The sequence below is a fragment of the Ambystoma mexicanum genome, chromosome 2q (genome assembly GCF_040938575.1).
Source record: "Ambystoma mexicanum isolate Mex_15411 chromosome 2q, UKY_AmexF1_1, whole genome shotgun sequence".
In the NCBI taxonomy this organism is placed as follows: domain Eukaryota; kingdom Metazoa; phylum Chordata; class Amphibia; order Caudata; family Ambystomatidae; genus Ambystoma; species Ambystoma mexicanum.
In genome coordinates, this window is record NC_090924.1 from 1413030255 (window position 1) to 1413058118 (window position 27864).

The window sequence follows — 27864 nt, forward strand, 5'->3', positions numbered from 1 at the left end:
CGTTGAAAATCCCCAAAAACTCATTAGACTGTCATCAGCGGAAGATTCTGAAATGTATTTGGCGAGGCAAAAGATCTGTTTCCTGGGAGGGTGATGGTGGGTTGGGGGTTCCAAATCTACATAAATATATGGAAGTCTCTCAAATTTAACACCTCCTGACATGGATGTCCCCTCTCCCAAAATGGTCCGAGATTGAACAGTCTAAACTCCCGCTTTTCCTCAGTTTTCTGCCTTACGGCTCCCATGGGCTAAGAAAATGTTGGCAGAATTTTCTCTCCTCAACGAAAGTCACCTTTTAAGTTATGGGAATTGGCGCTGAAGTGCAAAAGAGTTGTTTGAGGGGGGGGATCGCCCACACTGCTTTGAGGACTGCAAAATGATTTTCCATCTCTTGGATTCGTATAGGTTTTCATATGCTCAGCTTCGACACTGGATTACACATCCAGAGACGAGACGGAATGCGACACAGACCTTAAGCCCTATAGAGCAAACTGTCCTGGAGGGACCACGGCCTGGGGGGCGGGGACGGGGTTCTAAACTTTATAAGCTCTTGAGACATGATATGCTGACTGTGCACCTATCCTATATGAGCCGTTGGGAGACAGACTTGGGCCACCCACTGGATGATCAAGTATGGTTGGAGATTTGGACTAGGAACCACTCTTCCTCCAGATGTGTGACCAACAATGAATGTGCCCTTAAATTGCTATTTTGTTGGTATTACTCTCCCGCCCAACTTCTTCATTTTCAGTCCTTAGTTGCTCCCACTTGTTGGCGACAATGCAAGGCTCTAGGCTCATACTTTCACATGTGTTGGGACTGTCCTCTTATTCACGCCTTTTAGGATATTATTGTTACTGTTATCGAATCCAGCACTGGTATTAAGCTTATGATGAGTCCTGTACTTTTGGGGCCCCCTAGTGAAGGAGTATATCCTAAATCTGGGGAGCAGGCGAAACTAATTACTCAATTATTGCTAGCGGCGCATATTACAATCGCAAGTTGCTGGAAATCCCCAGAGGGCCCAGCTCTCTCTTTGTGGTGGATTAAAGTGTGGGACGTGTTGGTGGTGGAAAAGGTCACTGCTACAAACGAAGGCAGACTCCACCAGTTCTTGAACATTTGGACACCCCTGTTGGCTGGACTATGACCAGAACTTTCCGACCTTGACATTTAAACCTAGATTGGCCACACTATATTTGTGGACTGGGTTTCGTAATGGGCCTCTTTGTTCTGGAGAAGGGTATCTGATGTGGGATTTAAAGGGGGAGAACATCCCATCCTGATTTATGCATTTGACATTAGACATGCTGTATATGTTGTCTGTGTTTTTCATTTGCTGTAAATTTCGATGAACCGACCGTTTAATAAAATCAGTTTGGGAAGAATGCTAACTCGTCTAAATTCTGGGAGTTGGCTAACTATGCAGCTAGGTCACCTGTCCCCGAGATATGAAATGAGTCATCCTGGTCGATTTCTAAACAAAGCTGTATGCTCAAACCTGACCTTTATGGGAATTGTAGATTCTCATTGGTCACAGGAAGACCTGTTGGTAATTAATAAATCCAAACCGTCTAGGGCGACCTGGGATAGACTTTTTATTTCCAGCTTCCATTAAAATGACCCAGGCCTATGGTCTGCCATTCTATTTCATCTTTTTAACCAAGTTTTATTGACATTACACGCTCCTCCTACTTGGAAAATTACAATAATTGGGCACATTTTTAAAAAGGAGACCCGACCATCCTGGCCAATTATAAGGCCATAGCGATTTTAGAAGCTTCTAGTAAACTATTTGCGCCTCTGATCCTAATGGACCTAAACAACTGGCTAAAATGTTTGGCAATTTTTTCCTGCTTTCAAGTTGGGTTTAGGCGCTTTATTAGCACTTCGTTAAATGGCACTATTTTAGCCGATATCTTTGTGGATGTCAAAGAAGGTGTTATAGTTAACACATATTTTGCATCTCTTGATCTGAATAGCGCAGTTGATGGAGTTAATAGGAAGAGACCGGGCATTAAATTTTATCCTGGCAAATACATACTTCCATGGTCTGAATTCTTTTTCTCTTACACAAGGACACTTCAATAAAGATCAGGCTGTCCAAAGAGGGTTCTTTGACGAAACCTATAGACACACGCATCAGTCTTAAGCAGGGTGTCTTTTGGCCCCAACTCTTTTTAATCTCTACCTTGCAGATGTTGATGACTTGTATCCATCAGGCACTACTTATACAGTCAGGTTGGTTTGTTCTAAACTTGACTGGTTGGCATTTGCAGATGAACTGCTTTTCTTTGATTAGATACCTATAGGCCTGAAAAGAAAGCTGAACCTTTTTTTTGCAATACGCCTTAGACAACAACCTACTAGTAAATGGCTCCATGTCAAAAACTGTAATATACGCCACACAAAAAAAGCAAAGACAATGGTATGGAAGATTGGAGACCATCATTGTGAAAGAGTTCCATCTCTACACTACTTGGGATTTACAATCGCCAATTCAATGTCAATTGTTGACTTAAAGGATGGAGTGAGAGCCAAGACACAACCGTGATTTCCCAATTGAAGGGAACTTAATGATGTGTAAATGCTTGTTGCTTCCGGTTCCGCGATTTTATCTCTCTAAAAGCGAAATGACTATTTTATTTGTTCTCGATTTATAGTTGTCGGATACGAGTAACTATCTGAATTATCTTTAAGGCACCATTTTAAAAAGAACTGTCATTAACAATACCTATTGCTGTGATTCGCCATGAAATTGGGCTCATTTTGCTGAGTGCTAAGGCTACTTGGAAACAACTATGCATTTTTATGAAGATGAACAACCGTCCCTCCAATTCATAATATCCGTCCGTAAGGTTGACTTCAAGAATACAATTAAAGATAGGATGATTATGGGTCTTGCAAGAGTTGAATCAAATCTAGAAGAGCTGATAAAGAATCTGCTAAGAACTAAAGCAAAATTATATCAAGAAGACCGTAGGGTAACTATTGAATTGTTGAAAACTTATAAACTTTATAAAACTATGCACTTTATAGCAGATGAAGAGATGACCATCCAAAATACTTTAACTTGCTTCAAAGATTCATTATTTTAATCTGTGTTTTAAGCTGAACCAACTGTTTACTCTCGAATGCTTAAGCCCCAGGAAGCAGTGGAAGGGTGTGAATACACTTGTAGAGTTTGTCACAGGAATGAAAAGATGGAAACTCTCAAGCATCTGGTCATTTATTGTGCTGCCATTCACAATCTGCAAACTTTATATCTTGGCGGATTTGTGTATGTACAATGCATGGGAGTCTAAACTCTATATGGTCCTCCTTGATACAAGGCAACAGTGTCTTATAGATAGTAGCAATGTATAGATTCTTGACTAAAGTTTACAAAATATACTGCAGGTTGAATTTAATGTACTGTATTGTTTTCTTTTTTCACCTTGCACTTTTGATATCTTAATCTTATAAGGTACTGCTTTAGGGACTGTTTATCCAGTGCTAGACACTGGAAAGCACTTGAATGGATCCTAATGCATGTGTTTATTATTGAAATGATTTTATATAGCTATGATGTATTTTATTATTCTTTCTTCATTTTCTGCTTTTAACTTGGATTTGTAATTCTGTGTTGTGAAAGGTTTTATTAATAGTGTTCCTAAGGACACACCCACATTTCGCCTTGAAGTTATAGCCGGTCAAGTGGCACAGCGAGTAGAGCGCTCGCTTTGACATCAGTGCAGAGCCTGCGAACGCAGGTTCGAATCCCGGCAGCGCCAAACTCAGCGTTTCATCCTTCCGAGCTCGATAACTGAGCACCACTCACCGTGGGTAATAATAAGCAGCGCTCAGATACCTAAGGGTTCGTAGCGCTATATAAATGACAAGTTATTATTATTATTATTAATTTCTAGATTCCATGTCAGCCAATCTATTGAAGCGGCTAACTGGAGCTCATTTCACACGTTCACCCAACATTACTGTGTGGACATGAAAGCTAGGAGAGACTGAGGTAGGACAGGCAGTGTTAATCTCTTTTCCTCTATTCCTTCTAACAACCCACAACCTTCTCCTGGTACTGCTCGCTAGCTTCTTAGCAGATCCACAAGTCTCAGAAACCAAACCTTGCATACCTGTAATTGTCTTTCTGATGCTTCTATCTGCTTAGATTCACATGCGCCCACGCTTCCTCCCCTCGTTCGGAGTTGCAGGTATTGGAAACCTAGGAGTTTCACACAGTTTACCACATTCTCATTTCACTATACACTTCATGCAACGTTAGGCCAGAAAAATAACAAATGCGTGAAGGTTTATGGGTTCTGTACACGTTGCCTTGGACTGCTTGTCCATAACCACCAGTAGGTTACCCTTTGAAAGGTTCAGGGAACCCTGTTTGTGGTTGTTAGTCTTACCCAGGAATACAAGGCTTTTGGATCCACCCGAATACCTGGGCATTCACTGCTGGTCAGTCACCTTTTGTTCAGGTGAAGGACGTAGACTTTCTATCTGCAAGGATGAAATGCTATTTTTCAGGGCTCTTCAGGCAATACAAAATTAAGGAGATTGTCATGGATGGATGTCCAGCTGCAGAAGTCTTAATGTTTAATAATGCTATGTATTACGTTTACATATGTTAATTTCTCAATAGATTAGAGCTCTTATCATAATTGAGTTTGCTTGTAGTATCAATGGGGTCCCAGTTTAGAGTCCAAACATTGGAAGTGTGCTGTTGATGATCACACTCTAACATGCTTTATTGTTCCCTTCTTCCAGGCCTATCACGGTCACCATCAAGCGCTCGAGGTTCTGGTGCAGTCATTGCTGGACCTTGATGTACGGAATAGCACTGGAAGAACGCCACTTGACCTTGCTGCATTCAAGGGACACGTTGAATGTGTGGATGTGCTCATTAATCAGGGAGCATCCCTCTTAGTGAAGGATTATGTGGCAAAGCGAACGCCAATACATGCTGCAGGTATGTCACTGAACTTCCACCCAGAGCAACATACAAGTGATTAGAAGCCAGAAAATGCATCTGTACATAAAACAGTTTTTTAGTTTGGGCTACTAGGTGCCGCTTTTGCCACCTACAAGCCAGAACTACTGCATTATAGCACATATAGTGAGAAATGGCATATGCGGAGTGATGAACAGCTTGTGTAAGAGTTGTTTGGTTATTTTCCCACCCATTGGCTGCCCATGCTAATTCCTATGGCTACTCCCACCCAGTTCCTGCCACTCCCCACCCAAAACACCTCTTCATGGGAACTCTTTGAGCTTGCTTTAATTAGACCTTACCATCAAACTTTGCACTCGAAGTGCCAGCCAATATATTTTTCATATCACTCTTCTGAGAGTTAATGAATTAATTGGTGCTGTAAACACACTACTGGTGTAATAAAAAATGCCTTCACCAGGTCTGCCAACAACCACTTGATTTTTATAAGCACTGTGTCCTTCACTGAAGTCATCTTAAAACAAGCATTGTACAAGCCAACAGTTTTGGCTTGTGTATAATTATTAGACATTTGCCATGCACTGCTATCGGATGCCCAGGTACTCTCATCATATTGCTCCTACCATCATCAATGGCCAGTTAATGGCACATATGGCAGTGCCTGCCAAGTGACTTTCCAATGCCTACACAAAAACCCAAATTGTTGGTATTGCCAATGGTTGTCTTAGTCTGGGCCTGAACTCCAAAAAGTAATGCTCAGATTTTCTTTGTTACAAGTATTGCATGAAATTGAAGTCCACTTTTTCATTGTATTCTTTAGGGCTTAGTATGGCAGTAAACCATGGAGGGTTGATTACCCTGCACAATCTCCTATAATTCACACCTGCGTTATTGGATCTTCATTAATATTCATAGTCGCTGAATGGCTCTTTGTATGGGATGGGGAGTTCTCGGAACACATTTTATAAAACTAAATATATTTGAAAATATTAAAACTACATAGAAAACAAATCTTGCTTTTTGCTTGTTTATGCACACATCGCCATAAAAGCACATGTTTGTTGCTATACGACAGGGTCATGATCCTGCCGGAGGAGTGCAAGGACTCCTATCAACCTGGGGTAGGTTGCTGTTAAAGTTTTTCTTTTTGCTGCTTTCCTCCTATAGACTTCTATGGGACACCCTTCCTCTGTTTTAACTGCTGACTTGTCATGGTGAAGGTAAGAAAAGCCTGGTCTTTTTGCTCATTCTTATGGGGAAACTGATCAATTCATAAGACTATCAGTAGTGAGAGACTGTCTCCTTATGGATTTCTTGTATTGTTACAACTGCACACATCACCCTAAAGTGAAGTGTAGTTCGGATACTTTGTATCCTTATGACTATTTCGTTAGTGGTTTTTTGATTAGTGTACCCAGGACGGGCCAGTGGCAGTTGCTTTTCTACCCTGTTTTGTATTCATGCACTCTGTGGATGCCACAAATGACTACTAAGAGTGGCTCGCATCTAAAATAGCTGTGCTTAAGGTTTGTAAAAACAAACCAGATGCACAATAAAGAAAAATAAAATGTCTGTGCCACAAAATATTTGCCTGTCGTTTGGCCATATTGCTCTTTGACCTTCTCCTTGCACCTTCTTGAGTCGCAATAGCCATATATAGAAAGAACTTCAGTGGGCAAATTGGTGGTTTGTGTCAGGGCTCGGATGTGGGGGCTGGGTTGGCTATCCCTGTGCACATCTAGGTGCTGGATTATCTTTTGCTGGACAGCTTTTGTGGCCAGTGAATATCCATAATTTGATAGTAGCTACCTATTTGAATGATGCAGATCCTTAACATTGGTGGCCCTGGGCGAGCTACCAGGCCAGATCTTGAATAAAAGGTGGACTACTGCAGCCATTCGACAGATCGTTGGTGCAAAGATTCCCGCACAAATGTGCAGCCCACTGGCGATCTTTACATCTGACCAGCATTTCTTCAAGCCAATTCCCAGTGAAACCCTGCTCCTGATCCCATGAAGACCCTTCCTGGTGCTTCAACCTCTTGACCGGTGGGAGCAACCTGTCTCGACCCCTTCTAGAGGATACGTGCTTGCTGATCCTTCAGAAGTGTCCCTGGACCACCTTGTCAACTGACCAGCTCTCCTGTGGGCCGTCTAGATGATACTATGGGCCAAATCCGCTACAGTTCCCTGACCCCATGTTTCTTTCTGCCCGTGCTGCCCCAGAGAGCTTGATGGTTCAGGCTACTACTGCAAACCTTAAAACTGCCTCCTTTCCGTATTTTCCCCTAGACAAGGTAGTGCAAGGGATTTGATGCATGGGATAAGAAGATTGGTCATGAGGAGTTGGAGCAAATCCCTGAAGGGGAAATGCGAGAGGGTTTTGATGCCCTTATCAAGGATGGCAAAGAAGCCTCCTGTCAAATGCTGCAGTCTGGGCTGAATTATGCATACTGTGTAGCAAGAACAAGTGGCCATAAGCACTGTCTTACGCAGATTTCTTGTTTGAGGACATTAGAGTTTGCTATGATGTTTAGGAGATGTTTCTGGATAGGCCCTTCGATAGCATGAAATTGTTCGGCACTAAAGCTGAGGAATCAATGCAGAAGTGCCAGGCCTGTAAGGCTACCGCCAAGTCGCTGGGACTGGCAGTACAGCAACAACTACCTGGGAGCCGGCAGGCAGGGCCAGAGGTCATGCACCTTCGGCCAGGAAAGGGCAACAACGCTCTTTCAGCGGTTGGAGCTGTGGTGCACCTAGAGGTGGTGCTTCTACCTCCACTGTGCTCTCTGCAAATCCCAGCATAAAGCGTATCTGAAGTGGGCTTCCGCCATCTGTCCCCCCTGTAGGAGGACGAATATCCCTCTTTGGAGAGGAATGGAAACTTACCACCTCAGACACCTGGACCTTAGAGGTCATACAGCAGGGATACTGCCTCCTTATTTCCTCGCGTCTTCCAGACCACCCCTCCATGCACCAACCCTTGCCTCCGGAACCTCTCATGCTGGAGATCTGTCTGCTTATGGCAAAAGAGACCTGTACCCTTCTCTGAACGAGATTGCTAATACTTTCTGGTGCCAAGGGAGGACTGAGGTCTGAGACGCACCCTGGATCTGCTGCTTCTGAACTAGTGCTCGCGCAAAGACAATTTCAAGATGATTACCCTGGCCCAGGTCCTCCAGGAACTGGACATGAACGACTGGCTAGTCTCCCTGGATCTCCAGGATACTTGCTTCCATGTACCTATCCACAAGCAACACATGAATTACCTGAGATTCAAAGGGGGGGAACTGTCACTTTCAGTTCTTTGTCCTCCCTTTCGGTCTCTTTTCGGCATCCAGAGTTTTCACCAAGCTGCTAGCAGTAGTGGCGGCTCTCCTCAGCAGGGAAGGCATTCATGTCTTTACCTACCTGGACGACTGGTTAATCCAAAGCTGCTCACCAGATCTAGCGTCCCCGCACCTGTACTGGATATGCTTCCTATTGCACAGCTTGAGCTTCTCACTGAACTTCAGAAGCTCCCAGGTATCGCCGTCCGAGTCCCTCCAATATATCAGTGCAGTATTGTACACTGGCCTTGGTCAGGGTTTCCTGCCCGAGGTCAGAGTGGCAAACATATACCTAGATGGCCTCTTGAATCTTGGGGTTGCCAGAGGCCTGCCTGCACATGAGCTTGCTAAAATGGCTTCTAAGCTACCACTGGTCACAGTTTCAGGGACATCAGACCTTCTACTGGTCTCAGCAAAAGTGTTGCAATGGTAGTTTGTGAAGGACAACTTTCTGAAAGGGTTGCTTTTTTTGGCAACCTTGGCCACAGGTGAGTCAGTGAGAGGTGCCTGCCTTAAGAGCTGGGGCACTCGCCTCCAAGACATTACAGTGAGTGGACTGTGACCAGAGACCGGGAGCACATCAATCTGCTGAAGCGGACATTGATCCGTCTGGCCCTGGTTGCTTTCCTCCCTTCTGAAGGGCAACGCAGTATTGGTCCTGACGAACAACACTGTAGGCAAGTATTTCTTCAACAAACAGGGTTTCGTGGGCTCCTTTCCTCTTTGCAGAGAATCAATGCGGCTGTGGTTCTGGGGCGTCTGACTGAGGTGAAAGTGCTAGCACTGAGCAGGCCATCGTCAAACTCCCATGAGTGGGAGCTGTGACGATCAATAACCTGTGAGGCTAGGGAGGGGTCCCGCTCCGCAACACCCTTTTTGGGGGTCGAGGCAAGTTGGACCTCCATGGGAAACTTTCCCCCTTAGGGGCAAGGACTCACGTTTGTGTGAAAAACTCCCTATAGCTTTGCACACTGAGGCCTACATAGCATGCTCCACAATATCAGAAAATAATGTACACTTAACGGACCACAGTGAGAGGAGAGGGATGCATACATAGACCTGGGAAGGCCCCACGCTGCATAACACCTGGAAGGGACAAAGCAAGCACATACCAGGAAACCTGCAAGTTTCAAACTCGCCCGAGACTGCAGACTGCGACACCAGCTCCACAATGGGACTCCAGCACGACAAGCCAGCAGGGCAGCAGCCCGAAGGAGGAGACTGGGATACCAGTCACTTCACAAACCCAGCACCAGAAACCAGCAGGTTAGCAGCATGAAGATGCTCCTGGGACGCCAGAGCCACAGTGCAACCCCAGCATGAGAAATCTGCAGGGCAGAAGGCCGGAGAAAGGTGAAGGCAAGTCCATGGAATACCCGCAGTGGACAGCTGGTCCTACAAACGTAGCTGATACCACCACGCATAGAAAGCTGCAGGGTGTCTGACCAGTTCTTGGAAAACTGGGACACCAGAGAGGAGAGGGAAAGCACAAGTAGGAACACGCCGGCAAAAGGAAGGCCTCCGAGGAACAAGGCTCCTGAAGGCGTACCCCTTCACAATAGAATGTAACGCGGAGAACTGTAATAACTGGAGGATCATTATATCCTGCAAACCACTCGTATCGGTGGAAGTCACGAGATAAAGTCACAGTTTGAAGCAAATAAACCTAGGCTGGTGGGATACAAGAGTAGTAAGATTAAGAGAAAAAGTACAGTGGATCACAATCCCCTTGGAAAAGCGGAAAGCACTAGACATTTTGTACAAGCAGAAGAGACTATAAAAAGGAGGGAATATTGTGAGCAAGAGTCCAGAGGAACTGTACAATTGAGCCCAGTAAAGAAATAAATGGCCCAAAGCAAGCACAGTTATAATTGGACAGGAGAGAAAGACCATCCGAATAATAGTCTTCCCAAGATATGCTAGAGACAGTAACCGGGAATCTATAGCTTGTAAAAGATTGCCAAAAGGGACCCCCGAGGAGAAAGTAAAACTCAAAACCGAATCGGAGGAATTAAAAAGACTGATCCAAGAAATCAGGACAGTCTATTTGAGGATTGCATATTAGTAAACAATCCTACACCACTGGTAATAGAAGTACCCTCAGGAGAAGGGAGTCATTCTCCTCATGCAAGTTAGCTTTCATCATGGTAGGGTCAGTTAGGGAACCTTTGGACAGCGAGCAGTATCCTTTTGAGCATTCATGACTGACTGACGAGCACCTTAGTTAAAAGGATAGGCAGGGACCACCCAGAGGAAGGGGGGGGGCAAATAAGGTTGTGTGTATTATTTGAATTAACAAAACATGTGAACCATGTCCAGAAAGTGCTCACGTCCTGCTGCTGACTTGCCACAGAGATCCTCTTGAAAATTCTGGAGGTAAATTCCTCCGACTGGGGTACTCCTCAGGTAGAGCTCTTGGCTTCCAGTGTGACGAGAAGTGCAGATGGCTCTGCTCCAGCAAATTTCTACAACCGGGACACCGGGAGGGGAGCCTTGATGGTCGAATGGAACTGCTATCTACTTTATACATTTCTGCTGGTTTTCAGGAGACTACTTTTGTTCAGGTGCATGATTATCTTGATCACTCTGGACTGGGCCGGGAGAACTTGGTATTCTGTGTTGCTCGACATGGCTATTTGCCCTCCCTGGCGTCTACCGCAGAGGACGGACCTCCTCTCCCACTGAACCTCCACATCCTGACCATTCATGCCTGGCTGCTGAATTGCTAAGGTGTAAGTAGTGGTGATTTGCCGGCGGGTGTTCTGGATGTGCTCCTCTCCCTTAGAGGACCCACCACAAACTCAAGCGGAAACGAATATCAATCAGATGAGTAATCTGTGGGCGAAGAATCCATAGAAAGAACATTACGGTAAGTGAGGTCGCCTTCTGCTCTGCATTCTGTCACTTGTCCACTTACATTTATAAAATTAAACAGGAATGTAAAATGGCATGTGCTATCAATGCAAGGACTTAATGATTTGCATGTTCTGTTTCAGCCTGCGTTTTATGGAACAGATTGAGTTAAGTAATTAGGTGAGAACTGGTTTGTATGTATATATTTTGATGTGTAGGATTAAAATAGCTTAAACCTAGTTACTAAGTAATGGAGCACTTTCCAAAACAGGGTGGTGAATACAGGGAGAGCGCATTGAAGAGAGCCATGTGCTTGATCCCTTTTGGGTTATGTACACACCCGGACATCTACAGATATCAGTGGGTTCGGGAACCTGCATGCATATGTTCAAATTCTGGCACAGGATTTTTAGCCTTCCAATACAGGGTTGAAATGTTGCAATTTGTGAGCACAATTCTTGCAAAACATTCGGCAAAATAACTTACAATTTACAAGTAATTATGCTTGGTCACCAATTGTGCGCAGGATATGCTGGCATTGCCCCTGTAAAACACATGTTGATACCATTGTAAACAATGTCATAATTGTCATTATTAACCAGGGGCGTTGCTAGGGGGCGGTTAAGGGGGCTGTAGCCCCTGATCTTTTGGTTGTAGCCCCGGATAGAATCTCAGGAGCTACAGCCAAAAGACTAGCTAGCCCCCAGTCCCAACAGTTCCGACATCAGCGTAGCCCCGGGTCTTTTCCAGACCTAGCAACTCCCCTGTTATTAACCGTGTTTGTGATGCTGGAGTCCTCAGTGTTGTCTGAGGGAGCAGTACGTGCAAGCCATACATGGCTAACTGGTCATGCACCAGAATGACATGAATGATTCCTGCAGGGAAAGGCAGCGATCCTGTGAGCGGTTCTGATACTACTTTCTTCGTAAAGGGCCGACAAGTGGCAGTGCACGACCAATTATGAATAGGTTACCCATCGCTGCACCCACACTCTTTGCTCAAAAATTTAATATAAAGATTCATATATTCGGGGACCCTTAAAACATAACAAACACAGTGGGAAGATAAGGGAGTGGCCCAGATCAGGGACTTATGGCAAGATGGGCATTGGGTGGATTTCCAGACCCTAATAGAAGAACAGGATATACATAGAAGCCAATTTATACTGTACAACAGCATGGTCCGGACAATCAGGAAGAGGTGGAAGACCTTAGCCGAGGGGGAAGACGCCAAAAGGACACTGGACGCGTGGTATGATGTGTCAGAAGGGGGACACACAGCATCCAGGCGCTATGAACAGATCCTTGGCAGCAACAACGAGAGAACTGCAAGCGCAAGCCAGTTGGGAGGAGGAACTCCGGAAAAACTGTTACAGATGAGGAAAGGGGCAGGGTCCTCCGGTATGCAAAGCCAAGTCTCCAGGAACGTGAGATTCAGGCAAATGCAGCTCTATCTCACACACACAGCATACTTCACGCCCAAGAGAATGTCTACAAAGAATGTCTACCATGGGAAGCAAGCAAACCCGAAGCTGCCACCGCTGTGCAGTGGAGGTGGATATCCTGCACATGTTGTGGTCATGTCTTGTGATAACGAAATTCTGGGACACTGTTAGAGAAAGGGCGGCGGAAGGAGGAATCAAAATGCAGGCATGATCGCCGGAGTCCTATTTACTGGGCTTGTTCCCAAGGGACAGGAAACAGAGGACATAGACGCCAAAAAAGAAAGCCTTAATGTGTATACTGACGAAGCGCTGCATAGCAATGACATAGAACTCAAGCACGGGGCCATCAATAGAACTGTGGTGGGCAGATCTGAGAAATGGACGATAGCTGAAACGCCAGTGTGGACCACAGCGCTGCAATGGGGAGAGGGTGAAAGTGGAGCCCAAGATACTTGCATGGAACTCGCTTATACAAGAACTGTTTGAAGGTAAAGGGAGTAGCACAAATGACCCCAGTGAGCCAGAGGAAGACTGACAAGCCGGCAGCAAGGTGAGGGGAGGATCCTGAGAGAGCAAGGAAGTTCTCCAGCATGGGGTCTGGCATGGATTCACATGCTCATGAATATTCCCCGTCGTCAGGCTGGGAATCCTCGGTAAGGAAAAAATCAGTTTCGTTTCTGATCTGTCTTTCTTAGTAGTAACCAATCACTGGTCTCTGGGTCATACTGCCCCCAGCCAATGACTGCCCTCTCCCTAAGCCCCGCCCCTGGCAGCCATCCACAGATTTTTACCGCACGTTCAAGTGTTGGGAGTCCTCGTGCTATAGCTCACAAGCTTTTATAGAATGTTGCGTTTTTCAAAGAGATTTATCTCATTTATCGGTTTAATCGAGCCTCAAGCCCCACCGTCTTTAATTCCAATCAACGGGGACCCGTTTTGGAATTTTCTACACCCCTCAAGGGTGAAATTTTTGTCGAGTTATGCTTCTCGGAGTATTACAGAAGTTTCTGAGGCCTACCTTGCGGACTAGAGGAGCATGGCCCAGGAGAAGAGCTGGACTCCCGGCAAACTGTTCAGGATCTGCCCAGAATGCAATCTACAGAATGTGTTCAAGGAGGACGAGCATTAGAGATGCCTCTACTGCCTCCACGAGGACAAAACGCACGTGGAGAAGGACTGTGCGTTTTGCATGAACATGTCGGATCGAACGATGAGGGATTGTCGGAATCTTCTCGCCAACTGGCTGGAAGGCAAGAGCCCAGCAGGTGAGAAGAAGAAGTCCGAGCGGTCTTCTAAGTCCTGTGAGGGCGCCCCGGCGATGGGGGCCCAACAGAAGGCAAAGCACCGCGGGCACCAGGAGCGCCAAGCGATCGTGCTCCTCGGCTGCCAGGCAGGGCGCTTCTTCACAGACGCCATCAACCGCGAGCCAACGCTCTGGCTCGGGGAAGAGAAAATCCGAGAACCCGGCTAAGCTTCTGGAGAGGCCCCGGTCGATCTCGAAGGAACCGGCCAAAGGGGAGCGAGGCAGTGATACTCCCCCTAAGGTGAAGGCCTCAACCGCGCCCAAAGTGGTGAAGGCCTTGATTCACCCGGCTAAGGACTCTATTGAGGGAGTCGCTGCGGCCCTGGCGAACCCAGTGGAGGCAACCTCGAAGTCCATAGTTTCCCTGCCTCCGCGAATCCTCTTTTAAGCCCATCGAGAAGACCCCCGTGAAGACCCCGGTGGAAGAGAGGGCGGGGGGGGCGGTGGCCATTACGGACACAACCGCCGAGGAGGAACTGGTCGAAGTCGTAGAGGGACTCGACAAGAATTTGGAAGAGGCCCGGTCCCACGGGAGGAATACCGACGCGGGGGACGACGAGAGCGAGGGTGCGACGACGAGGCTCCTGTGGAGGAGGAGCAACTGTCACGCCTGTCGCAGCCGGAGCCACAAGACAACTCGGTGGCCATTTTGATGGCAATCCAAGCCTTAAGCACGGAGCTGAGGACGAGATTGCCCATACCCCCGACGGACGACCCAACTGAACCGGGCCCGTCAGGAAGACCTCCAAACAAGAGGAGGATAATTCATCCAGCCCCGCCCTTACAGCCCTCACGGGCCTCACAGCCTTTGTCGCCTTCCCCGGTCCCGAGGGATGACACGGGGACAGACACAGCCACGACAGGGACGGATGACGACAGTGGTGACGGGAATAACCTCCCGTCGCCGATTCCGCAGGCTTCCCCGCCCGACGAAATTGGCTCCTTCCATGCCATGATTGCCAGGGCGTCCAAGCTTTTCCAGCTCTACCCCAAAGAGAAGGAAGGCTTCCTCTACCAACGGCGCAAGGCCAAGAGGAAGACTGTCCGCGCGTTGCCGTTGCTGGATGACATCTGGGACGAGGGACTTGCTCTCTTGAAGAACCCGTCCACGACGCGACGCCTGCCAAGAGGGACCGGTACGAGAAGAAGTACCGGGTCCCCGACACCGCCCCGTTGTGTCGGTCGTTCCGGCAGCGGCCAAGAGGAAAGCGGGGGGCATCGGCTTCGACATCAACTTCCCCGCCAGATGGCGAGGTTATGAAACTGGATGCCATGGGACGACAAGTCATCTCATCTGCGGCGACAACGATTAAGGCGGCCAACGCCCTAGCGATTGTGGCTCGCTACGACAGAGTTGTGGTACAAGATCGCCCTCCTGTTGGACTTCCTCCCGGACGACAAGAGGGCAGAGGCCCTAGCAATCCTGCAGGAGGGTGAGGTGGCGTCAGACCACGCCATAACGGTGGCCACGGACATTGCAGACACCAGCTTCCGTCAGTTTGGCAACGGTGTTTGCCTTCGACGGTGGGGGTGGCTCAAGGCGACGGATTTCCGCCAAGAAGTACAAGCCAAAGTTTTGGACATGCCCTTCGACGGGAACAATCTGTTTGGGAAGACAGTGGATGAGTCACTTCAGGCCATCAAGACCGACACGGAGACGGCTCGGGCCTTGGGAGTTCTGCAACAACCACGGCTGCCCTTTCGGAACTCTGGAGGCAAGCAAGGTGACCCCAAGGGATTCGGCGGCGGCTCCTCGACATACCGTCAGGCGGCCCGCTCCACATCGCAAGAAGCCTACAGGAGATGAGGCAAATCAAGTGGATCTCACCGTCGTCGCCAAGTGGGCCAAGGCGGCAAGGCCGCCGCCAAACGGGATTGAACTGGCCGTCGCGGCGGGCCCCCACCGTAGCACCCTGGTGGGAGGCTGGCTGACGAAGTTCGTCAGCGCGTGGGAGTCCATCTCCACCGACGGTTGGGTGCTGGATGCCTTTGCCCACGGCACACTCTTGAATTTCTAAAGAAGTGCCCCTGCATTCCTCCCGTGGCCAGGAGGTACGTTAGAGGTACACGCGATGCTCAAAAAAGGGGCCATTAAGCTCGTCCCAAAGAGGCTCCGGAGTATACTCGAGATACTTCCTCGTCAGAAAGAAGACAGGAGGATGGCGTCCCATCCTGGACCTGCGTCGACTAAACAAATGCATCAAGGTACAGAAGTTCCAGATGGTCACCCTCCAACACGTACTGGGCCAGCTGGAGGAAGAAGACTTCCTATCGTCGTTGGATTTGGAGGATGCGTACTTTCACATCCCTGTTCTAAAAGGACACCGAAGGTTTCTCAGGTTCGTAGTCCAGGGACGGCACTGCCAGTTCAAGCCCCTCCCATTCGGAAAGAAGTCGGCCCCCAAGGTGTTCACCAAGTGCCTAGCACCAGTGGCGGCGTGGCTGCGCCTGCAGGGGATCCACTTCCACCCCTACCTGCATCCGAGCAAGGACAAGGGAACTGGCCGTTGAACACACAGCGAGGACCGTCCAACTGCTCACTGACCTGGGATTCTCCATCAACTTCCCCAAATCCCATCTGGTTCCGTCGCAAATCGTGCTGTTTCTGGGAGACAAACTCGATACAGTAGCACAATTGGCCTCGCCGTCGGAGGAAAGGACACAGGTCATCCTGGGCAAGGTACAGCGTCTGCTGGCCACGGATGTGGCCAACGTGAGGTCCATGAAGTCCCTGCTCGGGATGATGTCCTCATGCATCTTTCTGGTGCACCTGTGCAGGCTTCGGATGCGTCCTCTACAGGAGTTCCTCGAAACCCGTTGGATGGAAGCGGCGGGCAGTTTCGAGGACAAGGTCTCGCTTCCGCCAAGCAATTCGGTGGTGGGGCACCCGCGCGCATCTCGCGGCCTGCACGGACTTTCAGACCCCGGCATACCAGGTGACGGTGACGACGGATGTCTCCCTGGAGGGGTGAGGAGCGCACACCGGAGATCTTCATGCTAGAGGCCTTTGGCTCCTGGAGGATAGGCTGCTCCACATCAACATACTGGAGCTCCGAGCAGTGTTCTGGGCCCTCAGGTCAAGTTGGTGAGGATCTTCACCGACAACACCACCATGATGTTCTACATCCGGAAGCAGGGAGGAACCAGATCCCCAGCACTATCCAAGGAAGCCCAGGATCTGTGGCATTGGGCCGTTGCCCAGGGGATGTTTTTGGTGCCCTTTCATCTAGCAGGGATAAAAAACACCATCGCTGACTCACTCAGCAGGGAGCTGCGCTCGTGCCACGAGTGGGAACTACGCCAGGATCAAGTGGATCGACTCTTCCAGCGATGGGGCAAACCCCAGATTGACCGGTGACGAACTACAAATGCCAGAGGTTCGCCAGCAGGTTTCCCCAGCCGAGGAGCATGGGCGATGCTTTCTAGTTTTCCCTGGGACGGCCTGTTCCTGTATGCGTTCCCTACGTTGCCGTTGCTGCTCAGACTCATCAACCAACTCAAGAGGTCCCAGACATAAGTGGAAGAGGTTCTCTGTCTGGTGCCTTGCACAGAAGATTAACCCTCTACGGATTACGGCCCCTCAAGTGCTACCGTACCTACTGTCGCTGGCGAAGGCGGGACTAGCGCATGCTTCTATCAAGATACACCTGGCAGCGATTTCCCAATACACCAGAACTACAGGATGGCCATCGCTGTGGTCTCATCGCATCGCCTGGTGAAGGAATTTATGAAAGGACTGATCATTCCCGCCGGTGAAGGTTCCGGCCCCGGCGTGGGAGCTCAACGTGGTGCTAACCAGGCTCACTGGGGCGCTATTCGAGCCTCTGCATTCGGCACTGTTGAAGTTCCTGTCATGGAAGACAGCATTTCTTGTGGCCATCACCTCCGCACGATGAGTGGGAGAGATCCAGGCCCTATCCTGCAAGCCTCCATACGTGACTTTTCACGAAACGAGGGTGGTGCTGAGGACGCACCCCCTCCTTCATGCCCAAGGTGCTGTCAGACTTTCACCTCAACGAGCCCTTGGTGTTACCAGTTTTCTTCCCGTCGCCTTCGTCGCCGGCCGAGAGGACTTTGCATTCGCTGGATGTAGCTAGAGCGCTGAAGTTCTACGTGGACCGCACGAAGAGTTTTCGGAAGACTTCACAGCTGTGTGAATTTTGGACCTGTCAATCAAGGGAAGGCGCTCTCGAAGGCTTCCATTTCCAGATGGCTCACCGGCTGCATCATGCACTGTCACCGGTTGGCAAACCGACTGTTGCCCGGCCGTCCGAGAGCCCATTCGACCAGAGTGATCGGTGCTACCACAGTGTTCTTGTCTGGTGTGCCCTGCTGGACATCTGCAGGGCTGCTACGTGGAGGTCGACGCACACCTTCATGAGATTCTACTGTGACAACCGGAATACCTGGGAGGCGTCCAGAGTCGGCCAGGAAGTGCTGCACAACCTGTTCTCTTAAGGTGAGCCTGGGGAGGAGGTAAGAGATGCATAATGTTGAGTTTGTGTAATGCTTAATGTAATGCTTAATGTTGAGCCTTGCCGCCTCCCGTGGTTGTGCATGTGTGAACTGCTATGTATTCTTATATTCATGAGCATGTGAATCCATGCCAGACCCCATGCTGGAGAAGGAACAAGTTACTTACCTGTAACTGTTGTTCTCCAGCATGGGTCTGGCATGGATTCAAATGCGAACCCTCCCTTCTACCCCTCTGCAGCTCTTCGCTTGGTCATACTGCCACTTTACGTGCTACCAAATGTGAGGATGGCTACCAGGGGTGGGGCTTAGGGACAGGGCAGTCATTGGCTGGGTGCAGTATGACCCAGAGACCAGCAATTGGTTACTACTAAGAAAGACAGATCAGAAACAAAACTGATACTGATATTTTCCTTACCGAGGATTCCCAGCCTGACAACGGGGTATATTCATGAGCATGTGAATCATGCCACACCCATGCCGGAGAACAACAGTTGGTAAGTAGCTTGTTCCTAATCGGACCCTGGGGACAGTAACAGACGGCGATGGCAAACATTGAGGACAGAGACGGGAGACGCCACGGCGCAAGAAGATGAACAGCGAATTGCGGAATCCATCATGAAGTGCCAGTAGATGTGTGCTGGTGGTGGTTGTTGGTTTTTTAGGTGTTGAAAAAATAGTTAAAAAAAAAAGAATCTTATGTTGTCTGGTTGGGTTGCTATTCGTACTCATTTCAAGTAATCACTATAAAACAATGTTCTTTGTGCCCTGTGATTTACACTTTTCTTGCCTATAACTTGATGACATGGTTTCCACATGTTAATTTGTTTTCAACCTACCCAAATATTTTGAAATAAAATCTTTTATGGGTAGCCAACTAAGTAGACTTTAGCCTACATTTCAGTGGCTCAATTCTGTGACCTGGCATGTGAGCCGTTGACTTGAATTGCGGATATGCTAGACTGGTAGTGGATTTCTTTTTTGACACAAAAAATGATATATACTGAATTAGAACACTTTGATTGAAAAACCCATCGTTTTTGCACATGCACGCCCAAAAGAAACGATCCTCAATGCAGATGCACCATCCAACAAAAGGCAAAAGATGTACCATTTCCATTCAGAGTGGGAAACCAATGTTTCTTTTCTTCCAGCATAAAAAGAAACCATCTTTAATGTACAGTGCCCAAGGTTCAGTGAGAGAAAAGAGTAACATTGAGAGGCATTTTGCAATAAAAACCCAGACATTATGAAAATATATTTCACAAAGGAAGCTGTCTGCGATCCCAAAAAGTAGGTAGACTAAATGCTGCAATGCAAACGCTGTTACATAGGCATCATTCAAAGTTGCTAATTTTTTAATGAAAAACAAAAGTACTTTTCTGGAGATTGTGGATCTGCTTCGATCACATGCTCTGCATAGTCCAACATCTAGTGGAAGTCGCAGAGTATTACAAGATTTATTTTCAAAACTCAAACAGAACTCAACAGGCCGTGTTTAGTAATACTGTCCCTAGTGTGACGTGTTCTGTACCCATGGTCCTTCACGTGTCGAGGTCCCTCAGATTGTTTTTTTCTGTCATCGAAGTCGGTCGCAGATGCCTTTGATTAGCCAAAGTTGTACTTGTAAACTTTTTCTTTCCTTTGTTGTTCCCCATGCCGCACAACCGCTTTACTGCTAGACGGCTCCTGATGGACACCATCATCGTTCATGACTGACCGATTGATGACCAGACGCGGCCTTCATGGGCATCTTCGGGCTTTGACCCATTACAGTAGGGGGGGGGGGCTCTTCTTACCAACCTCTTTTAGAGAATCCTTATTACATCATCCCCTTTCTTCTTTTCTCGCCAAATTCCCTCTTTAAAATATAATGGACAAAACCCCATTTAAATTTTGCCCCTCCAGCCACCGAAGATTTCTGTGGAAGGACACGCACTGGGTGTGCAACCTCTGTCTTCCGAGCGATCCCGCCGAAAGGATTGTAAATCCTGTAAACCTTTGCGGCCTGAAAACTTAAGGAATCGGCGGACCAAACGCTGGCCCGCTCATGCCATGTAGGCCGACGCCTCCATCGACGTGACAGAAAACTTCAGCGAGGACAGTTTCGGGGTCATGAATGACGCCGGGGAGGCAAGGGGTTTGTCTTTGTCGGAAACTTAAAGTGCGGGCCCCCGACTCCAAGAAGCAGGGTGGCGATTCCGTGATGGAGAAGACACCCGGCGGCCAGGGCACACACAAACACACTAAGGACATACCCCACGGCCGACTCTCAACGGTACTGCTTAGCGACAAGGCCCATGCGGTGCCTGGGGATAAAGCCTCAGGTTCTTCACTGTCCTCTGGGCCATAGTATACACTTTCGCCTCATGACAGTTCCCCAAAACCGAAAGTGAAAGTCAATTCGGACACCACTCATAAAAGGGCATCTTTCGTGAGCCGAAAAACAGGCGACAAGACGTTCGGTGTTGTGATGCTGGAAATGCATTGGAGGGACAGGACCTCCCTGTCCTTGTCCTGTAGTCCTTTTTCATTTGTGTTCTGTATTGTTTTCTGCCCAGGAGTCCATGTGGGACTCCTGGCAGTGCAGCTCTTCCTGTTTTTGGTTTGGTGTACAGACCCCTGGGATACCTTTATGGCACCCATGGCTGGTGGTACAACCTTGTGCCCCTAGTGTATGTTTTTGGGCACCTGCGCGTGGCCCACAGAGCAGGGTATGGACTGGTGGCAGCTCCATGCTGAATTTGACAGGTGCTCTGAGTATCTTCCCAGACCCTGGCATTGGAATCAGTTGATTCCTGATAGGAAACAAGATGGCCCCTGTGGCCTCCTGCTTTCTATCGCCTGTTACCTTGTTTTCCCAAAGTCCTGGGAAGCCCTGGCTCTGTCCCTTTCCCCTGACTGGCTTTTGGGTGGAAGTTCCATATATGGTGGTGTTGTGAAGTCCAGGCCAGACTGGCTGGAGCCTTCCCAGTGACTGTATGTTGTGGATGGAGTGTGTGACCAGTATGCACTTCTTGTTGTGGATGTCTGGTTTCTAGTACGAAACACAATGACTGAGACAGCCCTGCCCGAAACTGGTATGAATGCAGTGTGGAGTGTTGAATGGCTGGGTACTTGCCCCAATGCACATAACTTGTTGTGAGTGTCTGGAGAGAAGTAAATGGACTGAATACACTATACACCTGATTGGCTGCCTGCCTGCATGAATGCCTTTCTGACCGATTTGTTGCCTGAGTGTGACCCAGCAGAATGAATGGGAGATCAACTAGTATATCTGGGGCCTCTCACTGCTAGAATTCGTCTTCAGAAGCTGAAGAGAAACTGGAGTTGAAATTAACCTTGAAGCCCTGCTGGAAGAGAAGTCTTGCTGCTGCTCCACTTCACCAATCTGGAAGCTGCTGTCTCTACAAGGACTGACCCAGAGAGGACCTGGTTAGGCGGCCTCTTCCCGAGCTACGAGGGACCATCGTGCACTGCTAATCTTTGCCAACACTCCCTGGTAGACAGACCTACAACTGGCTGCCGACCGGAGACTGGGACCGCCGCAGAATCACCAGGAGAAGCGCCCGGACACTGTTGTCCATCACCGTCGACCGGAGCCGCTGTGCTCCCTTTGCCTAAGTAATATTTGATCCAAGGACGCTCTTGCCTACACAGTCTACCGCTTTGTCCTGCCGTAGAAAGCCGAGGCTGCCGACGCACAGAGGAGCATCCGCCGGTGGGATTCCCGCCACCTAAAGACTACAGACGACGCCGACTGGACGCCCTTGCTGGGCCACAGTTCTTCAAACTCTTTGCGGTCCTGAACTATCGTCGCCGAGGTGCCTCGCACACCTCTTTCTTGCAGGACGCAACGCTCCATCGGCGACTAGCACCGCTAGGAACAAAGCTGCCACCTCACTGTCGTCGTTCAACCCTTTTCCTCGTGGGATCTCGACGATCCGTGGCTCCTGCCTTAAAGGGAGCCGCTCAAGAAGGATCCGTCGAAGACCCGACAACAAACTCTGCTATTCCAGGTACATTGGGGTGGTAGAACTATTTTAGAAGGAAATAAGACTCTTGTGAACAATATATGGACTGGGCTTGTATGATATCTTTATTTACAGGTTGCACAGGTTGGGGGGGGGGGGAATCTCCACACAGAACTGTATCAAGGTAACAGGGCCAGTATTTTGCCAATTGTTCTAACCAACTGCTTTCATCCTATGTCTATTGTTGATTACCTCTATTAATTGATTTGTGTGACATTTAACCAGAGTACAGTTGATGCACTTTAAAGGAATGCAAGACCTAATTAAGAAACGTGTTTGTGCTTCTCTGCTTAAGGCGAGGTCGCAGAAAAGTCTAATTCTTCAACGCCTTTTGCCCCAAACGACACACAGACAGGGTTTTCCATCCCCTTCGACACCTTCTAGGGGCCATGCACCACAAGGATGTCGCTCCCTCCCAGGCCACCCCTGTCACGTCAGGATTCCCGCCCATATGCTAATATACTCCGGAACAATTCAATAAGACTATGAGGAGAATGTCTTGTTTCGTAGACTTCACGGACAGACTGTTACATCTTCCATGTCCTCTACCTTACGAACTCCTATGTTTCCCACAGACTCCCGTTTCCACACACCCACATTACGTAGCCCCCAATGCTTACCTCTGGGCGCGCAGACAAGGCGACACCATTGCACTCGTCATGTCAGGGGGGTCCATGGCAGACTTGGTGTCCATCGCCCTTCTCTCCGTTGGCAATGTAATTGGAGGTTCCCATTTGGCCGCAATCACTATTGCCCATGTGGACCTGATAGTCACGTGAGGAGACCAAACGCAATCGGTATCACGTGACGACCTCCACGCCTCAACGTTTCCTTGTTGAGCATCACGTGATTTTCCCCAATGGTTTAAATGCATTCAGAAACACCGAAACGGTGCTTCACAGCTGGTCTTTCTCTTGGACATTGCTACGCTTTGAATCTACCAGGAAATATTTGGTCACTCGACAACAGTCTGCATAACGGATTGCTTTCCCTACGCCCTGAACTTGCCTTGAACACCATCGGAACTTTTGGTGTCTCGACAACGGTCTGCCTAACGGATTGCTTTCTCTTAACCCTGAACTTGCCTTGATTAGCTCTGGAACTCTTGGTTTACTCGACCACGGCCTGATTAACAGATTTTCTCCACGGACCACGATTCTTTGGAACCTGGGCCTATGGCCTCTCACTAGACGTTCGCCTGATCAAGCACTTCAAATCCCAGTGCTTACCGTCATCATACCAGAGGTTGTGGAAACCTATCCGAACCTGAGCTCAGGTCCAATCACTCTCCTTCCTTTCCGGGTGGGCCCACAGTACACATACAGTACACATAGGTAAGAACGTTTAGTTTCTATTCCTAGATACACTGTGAATTGCATTTCGCCCTGTACTAATCCCTCCTTGCCTTACAGCGCTCAAAGGATCCTTCCGGCAGTTCCTGACTCCAGCCTTGACGAACTACCACACCTGTGGCTTCAAGGATTGCACAGGCAGTGTTCATATAATTGCCTGTGTGGTACTTGGGGACGGAGGTATTCATAGCTGCACGACCGGCAACTTTGTAACACAGACATCTTGACCAATTGACAATACTTGGATACCTCACAGCCAGAGGCATCATCACAGCCACCCCTGCCAAAAAGCGCAGTCTTGAGCCACAGCCTAGCACCTCTCCTCTAGGCACTCCACCCTCAACATTTCAAGACACCTCTCACACATATCAAGACCTCTCAGGACTTGTATTATGATGACCAAGCAGACCCAGGGTTTCAGGAGGACCTCTATCGTCAAGACCACAGTTTTATGACATTTACTTGATCCAGTCGCCAGACCACCATGACCAGCCTGTAGCAGATTTGCCTGTTTACAGTCGACTCCAGTACAATGATCTGCTACTAAGGAGGCACAGCATTTTAATATCGAAACTCAGGAGGCACAGGTCGACAAGGGCTCTCCAAACTCCTGTAGATTTCGGGCCAGGGTGTGTAACGTTCCTTGGGCTACTCTCAGGGGGGACAGTACTAGTCTTGGGGCCAGTCACAAGGCCAAGGTTCCTAGTCTAATTTTCAAAGAGGAAGTAAAAGGGGTAGAGAAAGAGGTAGAACCTCCCCTGGGAGAGGCTCAACCCCTCCCAAACAATGACACACTGTTTCAGGTCCCCTCCCATGCCACTCCAGTAGAAGGCAGAATTTCTCACTTCACCAACACATGGGAGGGGATAACATCGGACAAGTGGGTGTTGTCCACTGTAACAGGCGGGTATTGTATAGAGTTGCTACAAAAACCACCCTACCGTGTGCCAAGACAGAAGAAAATGACAGCAGAAGAACAAAGCATACTGCTGGATGAAATAAAGGTGCTGCTTGAGAAGGCCGCCATATAGATTGTCCCAGCAAACTAGGTAAAAAGGATATTTATTCAGCGAACTTCTTTGTGCCAAAGAAAGACTGTACCATGCGCCCAGTATTAGATCTGCGCCCTGCAAACTAATATGTCAAGCCCCAAATGTTTCATTGGACCACGCTCCAAGAGGTGATTCCACTCCCATAATGGTGAGACTACATGGTGATGTTGGACATGAAAAATGCATACTTAAATATTTCAATGCACCCTGCACACAGAAAATACCATTGTTTCAGGGTTGCGCAGTACACTACCAGTTCAAAGTACTCCCATTCGGCATCGCCTCTGCGCCAAGCAAAGGTGCTTGCAGTAGTGGCAGCACACCTGTGCAGCAAGTCCATCTCCGTATACCCTTATCTGGACGACTGGCTAAATTACTGGGGAAACTCAAATTTGCAAATCAAATGCGCAAAAGACAAACCATCTCTTCAATCTGGGTTTCTCCATCAACATAAGGGTGGCTCGGGTGCAACGTGCTCACCTTGGAAGCATACACATTTCGAACAGATTTAAAAAATCTATTTAATCTGTACAAACCCAGGATTGAACTCCAACATTGCACTGTGATACAAATTTATTTGGCTGTACCTCATTGTGTAGAGCAGCGATCGAGTCACGTTCCAGCATAGTTATCCCTAGTAGCCTGTTGCTACCAATCAAACATCATTGTCGGAAACTTGCAAAATGGGCGATTCCTTTGTGGCTCGGCAAGACCTCTACCATGCCTCCTTCCTTGATGCTTCTACCTGGTGATTGGCCGCTGGGCTCTACTAAGAACCAATACAAATTCTGGTAGGCGTAAGGCGGCACCCAAAATCAAAGGCCCATTTTCCAAGCCCCCTGTCTTTGCCTGTCCATGGCTGCAGGAGCTGCAAGACTACGAGGCCTGACTGCCTCAATCTGACGCAAAATCAGCAGGAAACAGCAGCCTCTCACAAAGGTAAGGAGTTCTGGCCCAACACAGCCACTGACCATCAACATGCTGTTGATTACGAAATCTATTACGTGCACCAGCCTCGCCCTACTGATAACATTAACTCTGCTCGTTAGACCATCTCTACCAGGACCATCAAGCTTGCCAAAGGCTCTTCGGAACGATGAAGCCCTCTCCCATGATTTATTCGCCCCCCCCCCCACCAGTGCTCTAAAGCAAACACTGACCCAAAATATGTCACCTGAAAGCCCTAATATCAATGCCCATGCCATGTGCTACCTCCCAAATGCATCCTGTTAAACCCACATGGCGCAACCCGCGTGCCTAGCTCCCAGAAATGCCTATGCTTGCTCTGCATCCATTCCATCCACTATATGAGCTGCTTGCAGAGGTGTCCCACTAAACTGCATTCTGCTGCCCTTGTGTGATGCGCACCTAGATGTGCTTATTTGAACTGCATTCGGGCTGCCCATGTGTGATGCACACCTAAATGTGCTTATTTGAACTGCGTTCTGCTGCCCATGTATGATTCTCTCCTAGATGTGTTAACTCGAACTGTACTTTACTGCCTATGTGTGATTCACAACTAGATGTGCTTATTTGAACTGTACTTTGCTGCCCCTTACCTAACTCATACCTAGTACTGCTAGCAATGATTTCAGCTCTCTGTGCCGCCTCTCAGGTCACTACCACACTTACTATGACTTGGCACCATCAAGATATGGATAGCCTGAAACCAATGACCCACCTCGCCACCTTACTACTCCATGACACTCCTAACCACAAACGCACCATAACCCTAAAAATGTCAAACAACCGCCCAGACTCTCACACCATCCCGCCAACTTGCTTCCTGCCAGATACCATGCAAGCCAAATCCATAAACATTCTATTGGGCAGAGAACCTAAGCTCTCGCCTTGCCCTAGACATTCCAAATTGTTGGTCCCTCAGGTCACCACCTTAGATTTCACACCTAACCTCAATTTACCATGCCCCCTGGCCATCCGGAATCTCAAACTAAGGTCTCGACTAGCCTCATGCTGGCAACTGCCGCCAACCACCACCAGGAAAAACGCACACAGATCAAGAGCCAACTAAACGTTAAAAAAAAAAAAAAGTTCAACCACCCCCACCAATCACCCTGTGCAACTTGGACAATACACTCAACCCTCTAGCCACTAGGGATAACCAACCTGATCTGATACTACACTAAACTCCATGGACACCCACAATAAACTAAACACCCTTGTCCAAGGTCTTTGGAAGCCCAACGCTATCTCACCACCTCATCAGCATGATCTACAACCACCAAACTCTTCAGTGCTACCAGCCCTAACCCAAGCTCGGGAATATACTTGGCCACTAGAGAGAGCTCCAACCCAGGAGTAGCCTCGCTCAATGGCGCGCGTGTCAACGCAAAAAGGCTCCCAGCGCATGCACTTGATGTTGCGCACCTTATCACTTCAAATAACTTGGATTTCCTCGCTATCACTGAAACTTGGCTCCATGCATCTGGCACCCGGCGCTCTCCCTGGCCATCCCTGAAAGCTACACTATCTTCAGGTCAGGCAGACCTCCAAGGGAGGAGTAGCAGCGTTTATCGTGAATAACTAGCTCCTCTTAAGAGAAGTAACCAACCAAACGTTCCATACAGGGGGAACTACTTTCCATTAAATTATCATTAACCGCAACACTCACCGTGACCCTTCATCTTATATCTAGAACATCAGACCTCACACTCTCCTTTGAGGAGGACGTTGCACAACTTCTTTCATTTAACACCAAACCATCCTCCCAAATTATAATACTGGGTGATCTAAACCTAGGTCTTAATGACCCTACTGATGACAACGAACTTGCGTTAGCCAACACCATCACAGCGCTAGGCTTCTTTCACTGCATTAATAACCCTAGACACATCCAAGGCAGAACTTTGGATTGGCAGGCAGATGTCAACTGCAACACCAAGAGCCTATCTAACACTCCATGCCCATGGTCGGACCATCACGTCATCTCCTTCACTATCCCTAAGAGCCTCCCCTTAGACACTACCTCCACATAAGCACCTGCCATCACCAAATACAGGCATAACTCCAGCAATGACCCATCTAGTAAGGTAGAGATATTCAACCACACCCTC

General features: G+C 48.4%; 1 protein-coding gene across 2 annotated transcripts in view; it reads left to right on the plus strand.

Moving 5' to 3' along the window:
• ANKRD28 (ankyrin repeat domain 28) overlaps positions 1 to 27864 on the plus strand; it is a 1823421-nt gene that overhangs the window by 1272392 nt on the left and 523165 nt on the right. For both annotated transcript variants that reach the window (XM_069648906.1, XM_069648905.1), the window contains exon 18: positions 4768 to 4969. In XM_069648906.1, the coding sequence (XP_069505007.1) occupies positions 4768 to 4969 (202 nt within the window). The remainder of the gene's footprint in view (positions 1 to 4767; positions 4970 to 27864) is intronic.